At 54.3% G+C, this 17591-nt stretch overlaps 2 protein-coding genes across 7 annotated transcripts in view; one reads left to right on the plus strand and one right to left on the minus strand.

Annotated features, from left to right (window-relative positions):
* The window catches only part of TOP3A (DNA topoisomerase III alpha), a 44318-nt gene extending 38022 nt beyond the window's left edge, over positions 1-6296 (plus strand). Inside the window, exons 19-21 of one of the 4 annotated variants that reach the window (XR_004033402.1) lie at positions 1298-1483; positions 2956-3047; positions 4615-6296. Coding sequence is in view for 3 of the 4 variants with exons in the window: in XM_030828226.1 (XP_030684086.1) it covers positions 1298-1476 (179 nt within the window). In the remaining variant the exon portion in view is untranslated. Of the gene's footprint in view, positions 1-1297 lie in introns of all 4 variants that reach the window. The other 3 variants (XM_030828226.1, XM_030828225.1, XM_003279870.4) reach the window with 3 other exon arrangements.
* A 4107-nt stretch (positions 6297-10403) lies between these two features.
* MIEF2 (mitochondrial elongation factor 2) lies at positions 10404-15650 on the minus strand. Of its 3 annotated transcripts, XM_030828227.1 has the most exons (5): positions 15453-15570; positions 13940-14061; positions 13315-13468; positions 12933-13095; positions 10404-12475 (listed from the first exon to the last, which is right to left on the minus strand). In XM_030828227.1, exons 2-5 carry the CDS (start codon positions 13987-13989, stop codon positions 11421-11423), a joined length of 1422 nt encoding a protein of 473 aa, XP_030684087.1. In that variant the 5' UTR covers positions 13990-14061; positions 15453-15570; the 3' UTR covers positions 10404-11420. The 3 variants fall into 3 exon arrangements, with proteins under 3 accessions (XP_030684087.1, XP_012356604.2, XP_030684089.1); XM_012501150.2 differs by lacking the exon at positions 13940-14061 and having other exon boundaries at positions 15453-15650; XM_030828229.1 differs by lacking the exons at positions 13315-13468; positions 13940-14061 and having other exon boundaries at positions 15453-15549.
* Between the last annotated feature and the right edge of the window lie 1941 nt (positions 15651-17591).

Genomic DNA, 17591 nt, shown 5'->3' on the forward strand with positions numbered 1-17591 from the left:
CTGGTCTGGAAAGACCTGTTGAGGGGACAGGAAAGGATCCAGAGCTGGACTTTCCTGCATGGAGGTGGGCTGCAGGTTGCTGGTCACAGGCTGCTTGTCTTTCCCACCCTACCACACAGGCCAGCTTGCTTGGGTTTCTGCCTCTGTAAAAAGGGCCAGTATGAAAGTCCACTTACCAAGTGAGTGTGGGACAATGTCTCCAAAGCTTAGGATTCCTGAGGGAGAGGTGTCAGGTAACATAAGGCAGCAGGCACATCGTGCCTCGACCTTACAGAGTTGGACACAGTGTGAAGGGAGGCTGGCCGGTGGGGTGTACACGGCTGTATAAAAGTTGATTCAGCCGGTCGGGTGTGGTGGCTCACGCCTGTAATCCCAGCACTTTGGGAGGCCTAGGCGGGCAGATCACGAGGTCAGGAGATCGAGACCATCCTGGCTAACACGGTGAAACCCCATCTCTACTAAAAATACAAACAATTAGCCAGGTATGGTGGTGGGTCCCTGTAGTCTTAGCTGCTCTCGGAGTCTGAGGCAGGACAATGCAATGGCGTGAACCCGGGAAGTGGAGCTTGCAGTGAGCTGAGATTGTACCACTGCACTCCAGCCTGGGCAACAGAGCCAGACTCATCTCAAGAAAAAAAAAAAAAGGCCAGGCGCAGTGGCTCACGCCTGTAATCCCAGCACTTTGGGAGGCTGAGGCAGGTGGATCACAAGGTTAGGAGATCGAGACCATCCTGGCTAACACGGTGAAACTCCATCTCTACTAAAAATAAAAAAATAAAAATTAGCCAGGCGTGGTGGCGGGCGCCTGTAGTCCCAGCTACTCGGGAGCCTGAGGCAGGAGAATGGCGTGAACCCAGGAGGTGGAGCTTGCAGTGAGTGGAGATCACGCCACTGCACTCCAGCCTGGGCAACAGAGCGAAGACTCCATCTCAAAACAAAACAAAACAAAAAAAAGTTGGTTCAGCTGCTCCTTTTTTTTTTTTTTTTGAGATAGGGTCTCGCTCTGTTGCCCAGGCTAGAGTGCAGTGGTGTGATCACAGCTCACTGTAGCCTCCCGGGCTCAGGCATCCTCCCGAGTAGCTATGACCACAGGCATACACCACACGTGGCTAATTTTTGCATTTTTTAAAGACAAGGTTTCACCATGTTGCCCAGGCTGATCTTGAACTCCTGGGCTCAAGCAATCCTGCTTCGGCTTCCTAAAGTGCTGGGATTATAGGCATGAGCCACCATGTTCAGGACTTGCCACTTCTGCGTGTCAGTTCTAACCTCAGCCCTCCCCTGACTCTCCCAACAGGGACTTCTGGAGCCCCGTCCTGGACAGGAGACAGAGGAAGAACCCTGGAGTTGGAAGCCAGAAGCAAAAGGCCCCGGGCCAATTCCTCAGACATGGGGTCCACAGCAAAGAAACCCCGGAAATGTAGCCTTTGCCACCAGCCTGGACATACCCGTCCCTTTTGTCCTCAGAACAGATGAGCTCAGGGTAGGGTAGAGAGCACCACTTTCTCAGACCTGTCCCCTTTGTGTTTGGAAATGAGTTAACCAGCACCAAGTGGCCATTTAGTGTCCTGGAAACTTGGAGGACGGTGTTGACCTTTGGAGTCGGGCCTTCTTGTGTTAAGGGGCACAAGGTCCAGACCACTCTGGAGCAGGCCAGCTCTGCTGGACAGTGGCCCTCTTCCCAGACCTCAGGAGTGACCATAGCCACTGCTGAAAAGTCACGCAGCTGCTCCCTTGGACCCCCCAAGGACGGTTGCTGTTAGCAGAGGATTGGTGAAGTCCCAGCTGAAGCCCACTGTGTGCCAAAGGAAGAAGCTCCCAGGGCTGCTTCCTTCACCTCCAGAAAGCCCCAAGTGAGCCGCCAGCACTCATGGGGCAGTCCCTGTCCTGGCTGACCAGGGCTTCTCATAGATGTCCTGAGAAGGACGGTGTAATGCGAGGAAGTGGCTGTGGTAACACTGATCCTTCAGAAGAAGCTTCATTCCCTCTTTATCTAGTTGAGCCAGGACACCTAGAATTCATTGCCTTAATAAAGAACCCAGGCCGGGTGCAGTGGCTCATGCCTGTAATCCCAGCACTTTGGGAGGCTGTGGTGGGCGGATTGCCTGAGCTCAGGAGTTTGAGACCAGCCAGGGCAACACGGTGAAACCCTGTCTCTACTAAAATACAAAAAGTTAGCCAGGTGTGGTGGTGTGCGCCTGTAGACCCGGCTACTCAGGAGGCTGAGGCAGGAGAATTGCTTGAACCCAGGAGGCGGAGGTTGCAGTGAACTGAGATTGCGCCACTGGACTCCAGCCTGGGCAACAGAGCAAGACTCAGTCTCAAAAAAATTTTTTTAAGTTTAAAAAAATAAAAATCCAAACCTGGCAGGGCGTGGAGGCTCACACCTGTAATCCAGCACTTAGGGAGGCCAAGGCTGGAGGATTGCTTGAGGTCAGGAGATCAAGACCAGCCTGGGCAACATAGTTAGACCTTGTCTCTATTTTTAAAAATATAGCCAAGCACAGTTGTACATGCCTTTAGTCCCAGCTACTCAGGAGGCTGAAGTGGGAGGATCCTTTGAACCCAAGAGTTTGAGGCTGCAGCAAACCGTGATCACACCACTGCACTCCAGCCTGGGTGACAGAGTAAGAACCTGTCTCTCAAACTTTTTTTTAAAATAAAAGAATCCAACCTTTGTTTACTCTGACCTGTGAGAGTGCAAAGAGTCTGGGGAACATTTGCAGAAGCAACAGGTACCAGCCAGTGCTGGAAGGGGCACTGGGAGGTCTCGCCAGCCTCTGTCCTTCATGGCTATCCCTTGTGTCCCATGTGGACAGCCCTTCCTCCCTTTCCACATGGTAAGCACTGAGCCCAATTTCTTCCCACCCCACAGGTGGTCCCTCAGAGCAGAGAAGATGTCCAATGAAAGGTTCAGATTCAGATCACTAACTTTCCATCTTCCACTTTTTCCAGTGGTGGCCATGTTCCCTGTTTGCCTTCACAAAAACCTTTTGAATAATACAAGCCATATGGACTCTGATTTACAGTTTAGAAGATGAGCAGAGGTGGGTGTGAGTTGCCCAGTCACGTTGCTAGTTGTTGAAGAAACTAGAATTGTTCTCAGGTCTTGGGCTCCTGGCCCATAGACCAGTGGCTCTGTGTCCTGGTGGGGTATTGGGGAGGATTTTTACAAATGCAGATTCCTGAGATTGTTCCTGGAGCATCTCCGAGTGGGTGTGGGTTGTGGCCCTGCATGTGTGATTTTGCCTATCCCAGCTCCAGGGAACCACCAACCACTTTTTGTCTCTGTGGGTTTACCTACTCTGGATATTTTGTTTAAATGGAATCATACCAGGCTGGGCACAGTGGCTCACGCCTGTAATCCTAGCACTTTGGGAGGCCAAGGTGGGCAGATCACCTGAGGTCAGGAGTTCGAGATCAGCCTGACCAATATGATGAAACCCCGTCTCTACAAAAAAATACAAAAATTAGCCGGGCGTGGTGGCAGGCGCCTGTAATCCCAGCTACTCAGGGGGCAGAGGTTGCAGTGAGCCGAGATCGGGCCATTGCACTCCAGCCTGGGCAACAAGAGTGAAACTCTGTCTCAAAAAAAAAAAGAAAATGAAATCCTACCGTACATGACATCCTGTGTCTGGTTTCTTTGACCTGGCTGCTGTTTGTCAGGCTCATCCACATTGTAGTATGTGTCAGTCCTCGATGTTTATGGCTGATAGTCCACTGTATGAATATACCACACGCTTATCCCTGTCAGTTGATGGACATTTGGGTTGTTTCCACTTTTTGGCTATTGTGAATAGCACTGTTGTGAACATTGGTGTATGAGTGTCTGATGACTTGTTTTTGGTTATTTTGGGCATATGCCTAGGAATGGAATTGTAGTTTTATACCATAACTCCATGTTTTGACTTTTTGAGGAGCCTCCAAACTTTTCCACAGTGGATGCACCATTTTACACCCACCAGCAGCACACCAGGGTTACTGCTTCTCCATATCCTTGTGAACACTTGTTCCTTTCCTTTTCTTGTATTATAGCCATCCCAGTGTATTGTCATTCCTAGTGGGTATGAAGTGGCGTGTCATTGTGGTTTTGATTTGCATTTTCTTAGTCATTAATGACATTGACCATCTTTCCACAGGCTTACTGGCCATTGGTATACATTCTTTGGAGAATGTCGATTTAAGTTCTTCACCCATTTTTTATTTTTTATTTATTTTTTTTGAGATGGAGTTTCGCTCTTGTGCCCAGGCTAGAGTGCAGTGGTGCAATCTTGGCTCACTGCAACCTCTGCCTCCTGGGTTCAAGTAGTTCTCCTGCCTCAGCCTCCCAAAAATAGCTGGAATTACAGGCATCCGCCTCCACACCCAGCTAATTTGTTTTGTATTTTTAGTAGAGACAGGGTTTCACCATGTTGGCCAGGCTGGTCTCAAACTCGTGACCTCAGGTGATCACCAGCCTCGGCCTCCCAAAATGCTGGGATTACAGGCAGGAGCCATCACACCTGGTCTCTTCCCCCATTTTTAAATTGGGTTGTTTGTCTTTGTTGTTGAGTTGTAGGAGTTCTTCATAGTTTCTGGATATCAGATGCCTTTGTGGTTTTCACGTCTCTGCAGGCAACTCCTGTGTGTCTCAAAACCAAACTGCAGGATTGGGCTGCACCATGGACTGGGCTCAGCTCAGACAGACCCAGGCTCAGCTCCCGCTTCCTGGCCTGCTCTGCCACCCTGGGTGTGCAGCCTCATCCCTGGAGCCCCAGTTGCCTCATCCGTAATGGGGTGTCCTTGTTCACATTGAGGCTCTCTAGTGAAGGCTTACAGTCAGGCACGACTGCAATTTAAAGCTTCACAAATCAAACCTGTTGGAATTTCCAAGTCTGTCTCGATGGCCCACTCAGGTTAGCAGCATGCAGCTCATCCTACCCCGTCAATGTTGACTGGAAGGGTTTTTAGTCCCCGTGTTAAGCCACATCTGCAGCTTGTGCAATGCAAAACTAAGGAGAAGAAAATGACCCCCACCCCCCCTTGCTGGATCTAGCTGAGACTAGGCACTGGCCAGGCTGTCATCTATAGTGGTTTCAACCTCCTGCTGCCAGCAAGACAGCATCTCCTGTCCTTTTTGTGCAGGAACCATAACTCTGTTGGGTTAAGTGCTTTCCTCTACCAAGCAGCTTAACCTGGCCTTGAAACCTAGTCTCTGATGCCATGTCCCCCCAAGCCCCATCAGAGTTTTGTAAAAAGCCCCTCCCTGCTCTCCACACCAATGCTGAGAGCCCATGGGGTAACTGGAGGCTTTCCTGCCATCTTGGCAAAGAAGCCTGGCTGACGTCCTGCACATGCTTCCCCAGGTGACTGCTTGCACTTAACAGCAGAGGAAACGAGACCACCCCACACAACTGGTAGCGGCTGAGGAATCTCTTGCCTGATCCCACCCCGGATACTTAGAGCATCCAGAATTAAAAATAAGCCCTGTCACCAACATCCAGCTCCCCCACCCCCCAGAGCCAACGTGCCCAACAGCGCTGGGGCCCGCACCTGGAGGCACTGGCTTTTGAGACGCTGGGCAGAGACCCCACTGCCCTTTGGGATGGATTCACCACCTGCCTCTTATAAAATCCAGCCAAAGACCTGGGATGTTCACATTCAGCTGGATCTCCAGGTTTCTTGGACTGGAACACAGGTGGCCCCAGCTCAATATGCTCACTAGGGTGTTGCCACTCACCTGTTGACCGTCCCTACCAGGGACAGATCTGTGCACCCCATCCCCACCTTAGACCACCAGCTCACACACAGGTGGCGTTGGTGCAGTGGTTAATGTTAGGTGTCAACTTCACTGGATTAAGGGACGCTGAGATGGCTGGTATTTTTTCTGGGTGTCTGTAAGGGTGTTGCCAGAGGAGAGTGACATGACTCGGTGGACTGAGAGAGGAAGACCCACCCTCAGCGTGGGTGGGTACCATCCAATCAGCTGCCAGCACGGTTAGAACGGGGATGAGCACCTTGCTGAGTCCTCTCCAGCCCTCTCTTCCTATGCCAGATGCTTGCTTCCTCTTCTCTGCTGTTGGACATCAGACTCCAGGTTCTTCGGCCTTTGGACTCTGGGACTTGCACCAGCAGCTTCCTGGAGCCTTCTGCCATAGACTGAAGGCTGCACAGTGGGCTTTCTGGTTTTGAGGCTTTTGGACTTGGAGTGAGCTATGCTACCGGCTTCTCTCCACAGCTTGTAGATGGCCTATTCTGGGACTTCCCCTTGTAATCCTGTGAGCCACTTCTCCCTAATTAACTCCCTTTCTATATATACATGCAGCCTATTGGTTCTGTCCCTCTGGAAAACACTAATATAGAGTCAGGGTCTGGCCTGCAGTCTGAACCTGGAAGGTTCCTTCTGAAACCAACACAAGCGAGCCCCAGTGGCCTCCCTGCCTGCCAGAGGCCCCAGCCCACTGAACTAATTGGTCTCATCTCAGGTATTCGGCAAGCAGTGCAGAGATGACCCCGTGCAGGTCACCAGAGTCACTGGTGTTTGTCTTTGGAACACACCTGGGTTTTCTCCACTACAACCTTAGCTTTCTCAAGGAATTAAGATTATATATATATCCTGATTACAAAAGAAAAGTGTCATTAAAAACGCAAATGTTGGCCAGGCACAAGTGGCTGACACCTGTAATCCCAACACTTCCGGGAGGCTAAGGCGGGCGGATCATTTGAGGTCAGGAGTTCAAGACCAGCCCAGGCAACATGGTGAAACAGTCTCTACTAAAAATGCAAAAATCAGCCGAGTGTGGTGGTGCATGCCTGCAAACCCAGCTACTCAAGAGGCTGAGGCAGGAGAATTGCTTGAACCAGGGAGGTGGAGGTTATAGTGAACAGAGACTGGGCCACTGTACTTCAGTCTGAGTGACAGAGCAAGACTCCATTTCAAAAAAAAAAAAAAAAAAAAGCAAATGTTGGCTAGACACAGTGGCTCACACCTGTAATCCCAGTACTTAGGGTGGCTGAGCTGGGAGGATGGCTTGAAGCCAGGAGTTTGAGACCAGCTTGTAATCCCAGAGATAATCATGGCTCACTGCAGCCTTGCCCTGCTAGACTCAAGCCATCCTCCCACCTCAGCCTCCTGAGTAGCTGGGCCCATAGGTATACACCACACCTGGCTATTTTTTGTAGAGATGAGGTCTATGTTGCCCCTGCTGGTCTCGAACCCCTGGCCTCAGGCAGTCCTCCCGCTTCAACCTCCAAAATGCTGGGATTACAAGCATAAGCCACCATACCTGGCCTGTTTTTTTGTTTGTTTTTTTAAATATTAGCAGCAGATACGGAAACGAGCTGAACAGGTCAGCTCTACGGGAATAAATGGTTCCCCTTTGAGGACAATCCCACAGCTAAGTATTCCTGAAGAGAAGTGGGTACAAGTGGATTTACAAAAAGGAAATGCTGTTTGGTGAAATTTATTACAGTTAGGGGTAGAGGATCTATGGGTGACATTTTCAAAGGACTACATTTAGATTCTCCACTTTTGGAGTCCTTTTGTTTTTCTAAAATCGTGCCTAGGGACCCTTGCATTCTGAGCAGGGGTAGTCACTGCCTTACCATAGTCATCAAGGATCCTGGCTCTGGGTCACTTGATGAAGGTAAAACAAGGAATTTGAGTCACCATAGTGTTAAGACACTGAGGCCTGGGCAAGCCCTGCCTTGTCATCAGAGTCACCACAGTGTTAAGACACTGAGGCCGTCCTTGCCTTGTGGGGAGGGGAGTGGGTGGGATTTCACAGCCCATCAGGACAGCCTGGGACCCAGCATCCCAGGGTGTGAGGTCATGCAAAGCTCCTAGCAAAACAGTGATTTGTTTCCAGTTCTCTGGCTGGAAACAGAAAACCCAGATATTAACCTTGGCTAGGTGACGAAACCATGAACAAGAACCATGAACACTTTTAACTCATACTGGATTTTTTTTTTTTTTTTTTTTTTTTTTAAGCCATGGTATGAGACAGGAAATTTAGAGCTACCTGAAGCAAGTGGCCTCTACATCAGCCTTGTGTCGGGGTCTGGTCGCCTAAGGAGAGGGACTCTAGACTGAGCTTGCTTCCCGGACAGCTGCACTCCGACCAGGGGCTGGCGTGGCAGCTGGGAGCACCTTGCTGTGCTGGGGCTTGGATGTGGCTGGAGGGGGGGGAAAGCTAGGCCCACCAGTCCTCGTTCCCAAGCATTATGTTAGTACTGCCCACCCCAGTTAATCATCACAAACACCTGGGGTTGGGTATTACGTGACCCTCCCCAGTTAAGAGATGAGAAGACTGAGGCACAGGCTCTTTCCCAGACTGCTCCCTTGCTGCCCCTCCACCACCAGGGAAACTGCTCAAAGCTCTCCAGCATCAAGGCATCAAGTGATTAGAATGGACCTCAGCCAAGTGTCTCCTGCCTTGGACCCTTATAATACCCTCTGCAAGGAGCCCTCATGCCCACCCCTTGCCCTGCACCCAACACCCAGAGGCCTACACCACTATTCCATTTGCTCGGCACAGTCCTGCTTCCCCTGGGTCCTGCAGTCACAGCTGGAAGGAGTAGGGGAGTCCCCTCAGGACATAAATGGGGGAAGTACCAGCAGGGTGCAAGTGACACAGCTAGGCTGGAAGCAGCTCTGCACGCAGACCAGAGCCCTCCCCAGCTCACATCTGTCATCTGGTGATAGGAAGTGAGCCCTGGCTATGGATCTTGGGGGTGGGGGGGTTAAGATGCCCTGGCCTCTCACCTGCACAAGGCAGGGCAAGTTTCCTCCCCACTTGTGCAGCCATAAAGAGGTGCAAGGGAGGTAGAGAACACAGGTTTCTGGCAGGCGCGGTGGCCCATGCCTGTAATCCCAGCACATTGGGAGGCCAAGGCAGGCAGATCACAAGGTCAAGAGATCAAGACCATCCTGGCCAACATGGTGAAAATCCATCTCTACTAAAAAAAAAAAAAAAAAAAAAAATTAGCCGAGCATGGTAGCAGCTACTCGGGAAGCTGAGGCAGAAGAATTGCTTTAACCCAGGAGGCAGAGGTTGCAGTGAGCCGAGATCACGCCACTGCACTCCAGCCTGGGCAACAGAGCGAGACTCACTCTCAAAAAAAAACACAGGTTTCTAAAAACTGATGAGCATGGCTGAAGGGCTGTCAACAGCCCACTGATTACAGAAAGTATGGTACAGGGCTCAGCAGTTCAGCCTTGTGGGAAGAAACATCCCAAACTGGCTGGTTCCCACTACTAAAGCAACACCAAGCTTTTCATCTTTTCCTTCCACGTACCCTACTTGTCATGGACAGAAAGTTTGTGTCCCCTTAAACTTGTATGCTGAAATCCTAACCCCCAAGGCACTGCTAACAGGAGATGGGGTCTTTGGGAAGTGATTCGATCATGAGTGTGGTTCCCCACCCCATGGGTGGGCTTAGTTTCCTTACAAGAGACCCTAGGAGAGCATTTCCCCCCTCCCTCCACATGAGGACAGCTAGATGGGGACACCTATGAACCAGGATGTGGGCCCTCACCAAACATGGGATCTGTTTGTGACTCACTCTTGGATTTCTAGCCTCCAAAATGGTAAGACATAAATTTTTGATGTTTATAAGCCACCTATGGGAGTGGCATTTTGTTATCACATCCCAAACAAACTGAGATGCTAATTTATTATTATATATATATTTTTTTTGAGACAGAGTTTCACTCTTGTTGCCTAGGCTGGAGTGCAATGGCGCGATCTCAGCTCACCACAACCTCCGCCTCCCGGGTTCAAGCAATTCTCTTGCCTCAGCCTCCCAAGTAGCTGGGATTACAGGTATGCGCCACCATGCCCAGCTAATTTCTTTTTGAATTTTTACTAGAGACGGAGTTTCTCCACGTTGGTCAGGCTGGTCTTGAATTCCCAACCTCAGGTGATCCACCTGCCTTGGCTTCCCAAAGTGCTGGGATTATAGGCGTGAGCCACGGCGCCCGGCCAAGATACTTTTTTATTTTATTTTTTTTGAGACAGTCTTGCTCTGTCGCCAGTCTGGAGTGCAGTGGTGCAATCTCAGCTCATTGCAACCTCCGCCTCCCGGGTTCAAGCAATTCTCCTGCCTCAACCTCCCGAGTAGCTGGGACTATAGGCGCATGCCACCACGCCCAGCTAATTTTTGTCTTTTTAGTAGAGATGGGGTTTCATCATGTTGGTCAGGATGGTCTCGATCTCTTGACCTCGTGATCCACCCGCCTCGGCTTCCCAATGTGCTGGGATTACAGGTGTTAGCCACCACATCTGGCCAAGATGCTACTTTTTAAAGTAAACTCTACCACCTCCAATTGACCTCAAGCACTCTTGCCAAAGTGCCAGGACAAGGCACAGGACTTACGGAAAACCCTCAACAGCTGCGTATGAAAGCACCAAGACCCCCTTATGCAGCCTGAGTTACACGTTAGAACTTTTTCCTTTTATTCTTGTTCACATCTTCGAAGCAGAGCTTCGTTTCAGCAGGAAGGATACCAGAGGCAAGAGGAGGGTCACTTGGGAGGGGAGGTGGAATCTCCCTCCTCTAGCCCCCTTGCTACCTCTTAACAGGCTTCAAAGTCAGAATACAGCCATCAGCTGAGAGCACTTCATTTTGGCACACTGGGAGGCTGGCTGTGCGCACTGGACCTCTCTGGTGGGGGATCAGGTCCTCTGCTCTCCAGTGAGGCCTGGAACAGCTCCAGTGAGATGCCCCAGCTGTGGGCTGGAGGTGCAGCAGAGCCTCAGCTCCCCCAGGACCCTCAGCTGCCTGAAGAAAACACTCACCTGGCTGGAGGGAAAAGGCCTTGCCCTGAGGTATCAAGTGGGTGGCAAGTCACACTGAGCTCCTGCTCAGCAAGAAAACCAAACACACAGAAGACAGCAGGAAAACGCCATCCTTTAACAGCCAAAAAGCTGTCCTTCAGGGGCAACAGGTGACTCCAGCCCCTGGGGGACAGAACAAACACACCATACCTACCACCAGGCACCAGACGCCTCAAAACGCCTGGAGCTGGGGCCGGAAAAGGCATTAGGTCACCTTCTCTCAGCAGAAATGTGAAGCTGGCCTTCAGCTTCTGCCCAGGATGGCAGAAACCACATTCTGTTGGTGGATTGGTTGCTGGTGATGGACACAGCCAAGGTCCTTGGGTTGGCCCCAAGGGCTGAAAGGGTGCTTGCAGGAATGGCTGGCACTCCAAGCTGCCTGAGGCAGCCCAGCTGCACTCAGGTGACAGTGACCCAAGCTCTCTGGGCTCAGGGTTTATGGCCACCATAGCCCAAGCACATCCCGATGCCCTGGGTTTAAGTAATGTATCTTCTTTTGTTCTGGCTAAAAGCTAGAGAAAAATCACTATTCAAATCTCTGGAAGGGAGGTGGGCACAGCTCCCCAGCATTAGAAAACATGCCAGCCACCCGTTCCCACCCACCTAGAGCAGCCCCTCGGGCTCCTGTAGGCCACTGTACAGCGCATAGCCAATGTCGTCAATCTCCTCCTCACGCAAGCTGCTGAAGAGGTTCACGCTGGGGTTGAAGTGGCAGGGCAGGCTGGCCTGCTCCAGGCTGCCGACGAGCAGCTCCAGGGCTTGCAGGAAGCGCTCACCCAAGGCCTCCTCCGTCCAATCCACATTGTCCTCCCCCAGACGCAGGACCACCTGGGTCAGGTGACCCCGGCCTAGCTGCCCCAGGGCCGAGCAGCCACGGCAGACAGCACACAGCAGCAGCAGCAGCCGCCGGCGAGTCCCAGCGTCATGGTCGTCTAGGGCTCGCAGCCTAGCAGCCTCCACTGGATACAGGTCCTGCAGCCAGAGGTTCCCCGCCAGCCCCTCCAGGGGCCATGCCAAGAGGAGGTGGTCGTCAGCATCGACCCCAGGGACTACCACAAGCACAGCCACAGTGAGCTCCAGGTGCTCGTGCTGCACCTCAAGCAGCAGCTCCTCTGAGGCCATGCTGGGCCGGATCAGGCACCCGAGAAGGCTGCCAATGGCCGGCCAGTTGACAGAGGCAGCCAGCGCCTTGCGGAGTAGCTCCAGCAGGACGCGGGAGGAGAGGTAGCCCCCGACCAGGAAGCGGTCCCAAGGGCTGCTCCCGCGGGGGCAGAACTCAAGCTGAGTCCTGCGCACGGCCCAGCAGCGAGGGTCCCTCGCCACAGTGTCCACACCCGGCACCAGGCTCCACAGGCCCGGCTCCAGCACCAGTGGCACCAGGAGACGCACATGGTCCGCGGCCCCCGCCTGCAGCCCGTCGTAGAGCGGCCCCCCAGGCACGAATGCCCCAAAGGGCAGTTCCGGGAACTTGCTCCGAAAGTAGGCCTGCAGCTCCAGGGCAATGTCGCCAGCCAGCTGTTTGGCCAAAGCCACCTGGGCTGCTGGGATGGTCACACGGTCCCGCTCGAAGGCCAGCAGCCTCTCCTGCAGTGTCAGACACAGCGGTGCTGGGGAGCTGAGCTGTGGTGTCACCTCAGGATCAGTTTCTGCAGGCCCCTCTGCAGAGTGAAGGGGCGGGGAACATGTCGGAACAGCCTGTGATTAGTTAAGAAAACGCCACCGAGAACTAGCTGTGTGATGTCGCAGGGCCTCACTTTCCTCACCTGCAGTGGCACCTGAGAAGGCACTCGGTTCAGGTCCTCACATATAGTGAGTGCTTGGTGACGAGTTCTCATTGCCCCACAGTCCAACACTGGCTAAAACAACTTCATGCAGAGTAGGTAGGTATGTCGCGCCCCTCTGGGCCTCAGTTTCCCCATCTAAAGCTCCCCACCATCACAACACTGCCACCTTGCTCCAGAAGCAGGGCAAAGAAACACCACCCCCATTAAATGTCTGAGGAGCCCACAACCCAGAGAGAAGCAGGGACTCGCGCAGGGCCACACAGTCAGTCAGGGCAAAGCCTGGGCTGCGTCTCTTGAATGTGACACCAAAAGGGGAAGGAGTGCCACTCACCTGGGGCAGACGACGAGGGGGCCAAAGGCAACACTGGCTGGCTAAGGGCAGCAGGTGGAGGCCGGGGCTGCAGGTGTGGTGTGGCCTTGAGCAGGCTCAGTTCCTTCCAGCTGTCTGCCTTGGTGTCATCCTCATCCCGTGGGCTAGTGGCCCTGTCAATGAACTGCAGGCACAGTCACACAGATCAGTGTATATGAGGTCTGGGCAGTCATAGCAAAGCCCAGGGGCAAAGCAGACCAGCATGCTGGGTGGAGAAGCAGGTGCCCTGTGCTCCCATGAAGGCCTTGGGCAGTCCCCACCCCTCCCCAGGGCCCATCTGAAAAGCCCAACCCTGTTGTCCTCCTCTAGGAGCTTCAGGCATGACCCGCCCACCTAGCCTTACCCGCTTCACGGCCAGGGTGGCAATGCCCAGCACAGCAGCCCCGCCCACGCCCAGCACCAGGCGGGCATTGGCCAGGAGGAAGTCCACCATGCTGCCCAGCCCCTCGTCGCCACGCCGCTTCCCCCGTTTCTGGGAGAACTCTGCCATTGTCTGCCTGTAAGAGAGCCAGGGGTGAAGGGGCAGCTCAGGTGCAGGTGGCCAGGCTGGGAGAGGGGCTGCTGTGGACAGGTGCTCTGGCTGTCCTTATGCTGGGTAACAGAGCTGAGCCCATGAGGGGGTCTTTCTGAGAATTTCTCAGAGAAAGGGGCCACCCATCCACAGGGGAGGACACTGAGGCCCTGGGAAACCACGTAAAGTACCTGAGAAAGGGCAGGGATGGGATATGAACTTGGGTTTTGGGGTCCCAAGCCCCCATTTCTCAGGAGGAGATGAGGGAGCTGCCAAGCCCCTTCTCCCAAAGCTGCAAACAACCCACTCCCTGGAAAGAAGCTGGCAAAGGCCCTGAGGCTTGTGCAGGTATAGGAAGGGGCCTCTCTCCCTGGAGCCCACCCTCCAGGACCTCTGACATCACCAGAGTGTCATCATCACCACCCCTATGTTACAGAGCTACAGGCTGCCAGCTCACAAGTGAGTGGTAAGGTCTCCAATCCATGACTGCAAGGCCTCCAGACTCATCCGCCCAGAGTCTGACGGATTCTCTCTGTGCCAGGTGGCCAGGTCCTCAGCAGCAGCCTCATCTGAAGGTTCCTAACCAGAGGGCACAGCAGCCCTCTATGATAACCTCTTCAGAAGAGCCCAAAGTCCAGAGAAGACCAACAATTTGGGGCCCCAGCCAGTCTGGGGGACCACTGGGACCAGTTACCCCCCAAATCTTGACAGGGTAGCCCCAAGAGGTAGAGCTACCAAGTCAGAGCACAGGCTGAGTGAGACGGCCCAAGCTGCCCAGGCAGGCCAATGCAGATGTGCTTGTCAGGGTTGAAGCCCCTTTGGCAGGGCAGAAAAGGCTGCCCAGTGCCTCTGTGCAGAGGGCTCTCTGGGCCTCTCAGTCTTGGGACAATGTGTAGGTAGTGGTGGGTGATGCTTCTCAGCTGCCGGAAGGCCAAGCAACAGAGAAAGTAAGGTGAGGGCCTGGGCCCCAGCCTGTTTGCTCACCTGTAAGATGGCATAGGCAGCACTGAGGGACAGATGTGGGCAGCCTTGAAGTGTGTGGCTGGGTGGAGGCCAGCACTTGGGAAGTGGAGGCAAAGATCTCCTAGGGCCCGGTCCACGTTCCTCACGTTCTGCCAGGGGGACACTGCCCTCAGGCCCTCGAGCTGAGAAGGGCTGGGACCTTAGGACATCAGTTAGACACCAGGCAGAACTTTCCCGGGGAGGCCTGAGCAGATGACCATGAGGTCACAGCCTGCCCGGGCACCAAGGACTTCTACCTGCCCTGCCAGAGTGTGGGTGCCAGGGGCCCAGTTGCCAGGTGACCAGATGCCTGGAGTAGCTGAAGCCCGAAGCGCTGTGTGACTCAGCCCCATACACCCACCCATTCGCCCCAGACTAAAAATAAAACGGTCTCTGGGGCGATCCCAGGCCAACCGGGTGACCCGCCACGGTCCCAGGGCCGGTTTCAATCTCATCCGTGACTCGGGGATCAGTACTACCACCCGCTCCCTGAGAGACCCGGAATCTACTTTGCAAACTGCAAAGCGCTTTAAATACTCCCAACCTGTCTAAACTGGGACTCAGCCCCATCACTGGCGGGGTCGCGCAGGCCTCAGTTCACAACCTTCCAGCTCCGAGAAGTGGGAGAGGGCATGGGTGGCTGAAAATAACCCAAGTTTGCGCAGCGGGGCCCTGGAGGCCGTTTGGCCTTCCCTCCTCCGCCAAACCTGCCGGCCCTGGGCCCGGGCAGAGCAGGCCGCGCAGCAGCCCTAGGTGGGCGGGTGACGCCCCGTTCGCAGGGTAAACCAAGAGACCGAGAGGGGAAGGGGGCTGGGCTGGGATTCGAACGCGGCCCTTTGTCCCCCAAAGGTCCCCTCCCCGACTTCCCCAGCCGTGATCACGGGCCACGCCCCCGATCTGCGTTCCGTCGCGCGCCAAGCCCCGAGCCCGGTGACCCTGGGGGCCGCCCCGGCGCTCTCCAGCTGTACCTGCGTCGCAGCTTCCGCACAACCACCGGAGGAGGCTGCGGGACCACGGCCCCAGAGCTCAGACCAGCCTGGGAATGGAACCTTAAGGACCCAGGAACCCAACGTCTAGGGCCCCGGGGGCGGCCGCGGACTTCGCAGCACGCAGACAAGCAGGTCGTTACTCCAATCGGAGCGCTCGAGTCCAGCGCACAGGTGCCAAAATACTGCGCGGCTCAGCCAATGAAGGGCAGGTCCCGCCCCCCAGCCGACAGACGCGCTCCGTCTGGGGCGGGACTCCTTGTCGCAGTCTGGATTTAAAGGTGCAGGGCTGCATTCCGAGACCGCGACCGGGTGATGTGACAGGCGGCCCTCCAGGGCGTCTGTGCGTTGTAATGTGAGCCTCTGGTGTGGAGGAAGCTGCTGTCCCGTTCCTTCCAGGGACCAGGTAGAGAGGCTGCAAATGGCTAGAGGCCCGGCACATCCAACCTCTTAGGTCACCTCTGCAAGAGAGTGTCTTGGTGGCCTCGTTCTTACCTGTAGGCCTGCGGGGCACAGTGTGGCGAAAGTGCCTACCCCTGCCACCTGCTCCGTGCGATCTTGTGTGGGCCATTCTCCACCTGGACCTCAGTTTTTCTCCTGTAAAATGGGGACACTAGACCCCCTCCTCCCCTGCGAAGGATGGCTGGGCATATAACAGCTGTGGTTCATTTATTGGGGGTCCTGCTATGTGTCAGCCAGGGTGAGCCCCCTTGAACAGCACGGACCAAGACCGATGCTTCTCTTCTGGAGCCTCCCTTTGTAGGGGGGTACGAGCACAGGGGCGCTGACACTAAGTGGGAATAATAACCTGGCACACAAAACAAAACGGAATAATAACCTGCCATTCACTGAGCGTCTGCTGTATGCTGCGAGCTACAAGTGCATTCTTTGTTAATTTGCTTATGGTGACAACCTGAGGAAGTATTTTACAAATGAGGAAACTGGGTAGGGTGCGGTGGCTCATGCCTGTCATCCCAGCACTCTAAGAAGCTGAGACCAGAGGATCAGTTGAGGCCAGGAGATCAAGACCAGCCTGGGCAACATATCAAGACCCCCGTGTCTACAAAAAGCAAAAATAAGGCCGGGCGCGGTGGCTCACGCCTGTGATCCCAGCACTTTGGGAGGCCGAGGCGGGTAGATCACGAGGTCAGGAGATCGAGACCATCCTGGCTAACACGGTGAAACCCCGTCTCCACTAAAAAAAAAAAAGGCCGGGTGCGGTGGCTCACGCTTGTAATCCCAGCACTTTGGGAGGCCGAGGCGGGCGGATCACGAGGTCAGAAGATCGAGACCACGGTGAAACCCCGTCTCTACTAAAAATACAAAAAATTAGCCGGGCGTGGTGGCGGGTGCCTGTAGTCCCAGCTACTCGGAGAGGCTGAGGCAGGAGAATGGCGTGAACCCGGGAGGCGGAGGTTGCAGTGAGCCGAGATCGCGCCACTGCACTGCAGCCTGGATGACAGAGCGAGACTCCGTCTCAAAAAAAAAAAAAAAAAAAAAATTAGCCTGGCGTAGTGGCGGGCGTCTGTAGTCCCAGCTACTCGGGAGGCTGAGGCAGGAGAACGGCGCGAACCCCGGAGGCGGAGGTTGCAGTGAGCCGAGACTGCGCCACTGCCCTCCAGCCTGGGCGACAGAGCGAGACTCTGTCTCAAAAAAAAAATAAATAAATAAATAAATAAATTTAGCCAGGTGTGGTGGCCTGCGCCTATAGTCCCAGCTAGTCGGGAGGCTGAGCCCAGGAGTTCGAGGCTGCAGTGAGCTATGACCACACCACTGCACTCCAGCCTGGGCCGCAGAGCAAGAAGACCCTGTCTCAACAAAATAAAAACAGCACATGAGGAAAGTAAGTCCAGAAGCAGGAGAGCTAGGACCCGAGGACCCAGGTGTCTTACTACCACCGGTCAGCCAAGTACAGGCACTTCCTGGGCCTCTGCGCTCCGGGGCCGGGGTTTAGAATCTCTCTGAGGTCAGGGCCAGCTTCATGTGCTGCAGCAGCGCAGGGGAAGGTGCCTCGACCAGCGGCCGTTACGGCCCCTGCCCTCGGACGCTGGGACTTAAGCCTGGAGATTGTGGAAGCCTCCAACTCCCGCACAAGGGGCACCCGGACTCCTTGATGCCTCC

Source organism: Nomascus leucogenys, chromosome 14, assembly GCF_006542625.1.
Source record: "Nomascus leucogenys isolate Asia chromosome 14, Asia_NLE_v1, whole genome shotgun sequence".
Lineage (NCBI taxonomy): Eukaryota > Metazoa > Chordata > Mammalia > Primates > Hylobatidae > Nomascus > Nomascus leucogenys.

What these genes read in the sequence shown, in the direction of transcription:
- MIEF2 (XM_030828227.1), bottom strand. Translation starts at nt 13,989, where the DNA reads ATGAGTCTGGAGGCCTTGCAGTCATGGATTGGAGACCTTACCACTCAC. An exon ending in CCACCCTGGCCGTGAAGCGG is followed by an intron (nt 13,096 to 13,314) that starts GTAAGGCTAGGT and finishes CTGTGCCTGCAG; the next exon opens with TTCATTGACAGGGCCACTAG. An exon ending in CCCCTCGTCGTCTGCCCCAG is followed by an intron (nt 12,476 to 12,932) that starts GTGAGTGGCACT and finishes TTCACTCTGCAG; the next exon opens with AGGGGCCTGCAGAAACTGAT.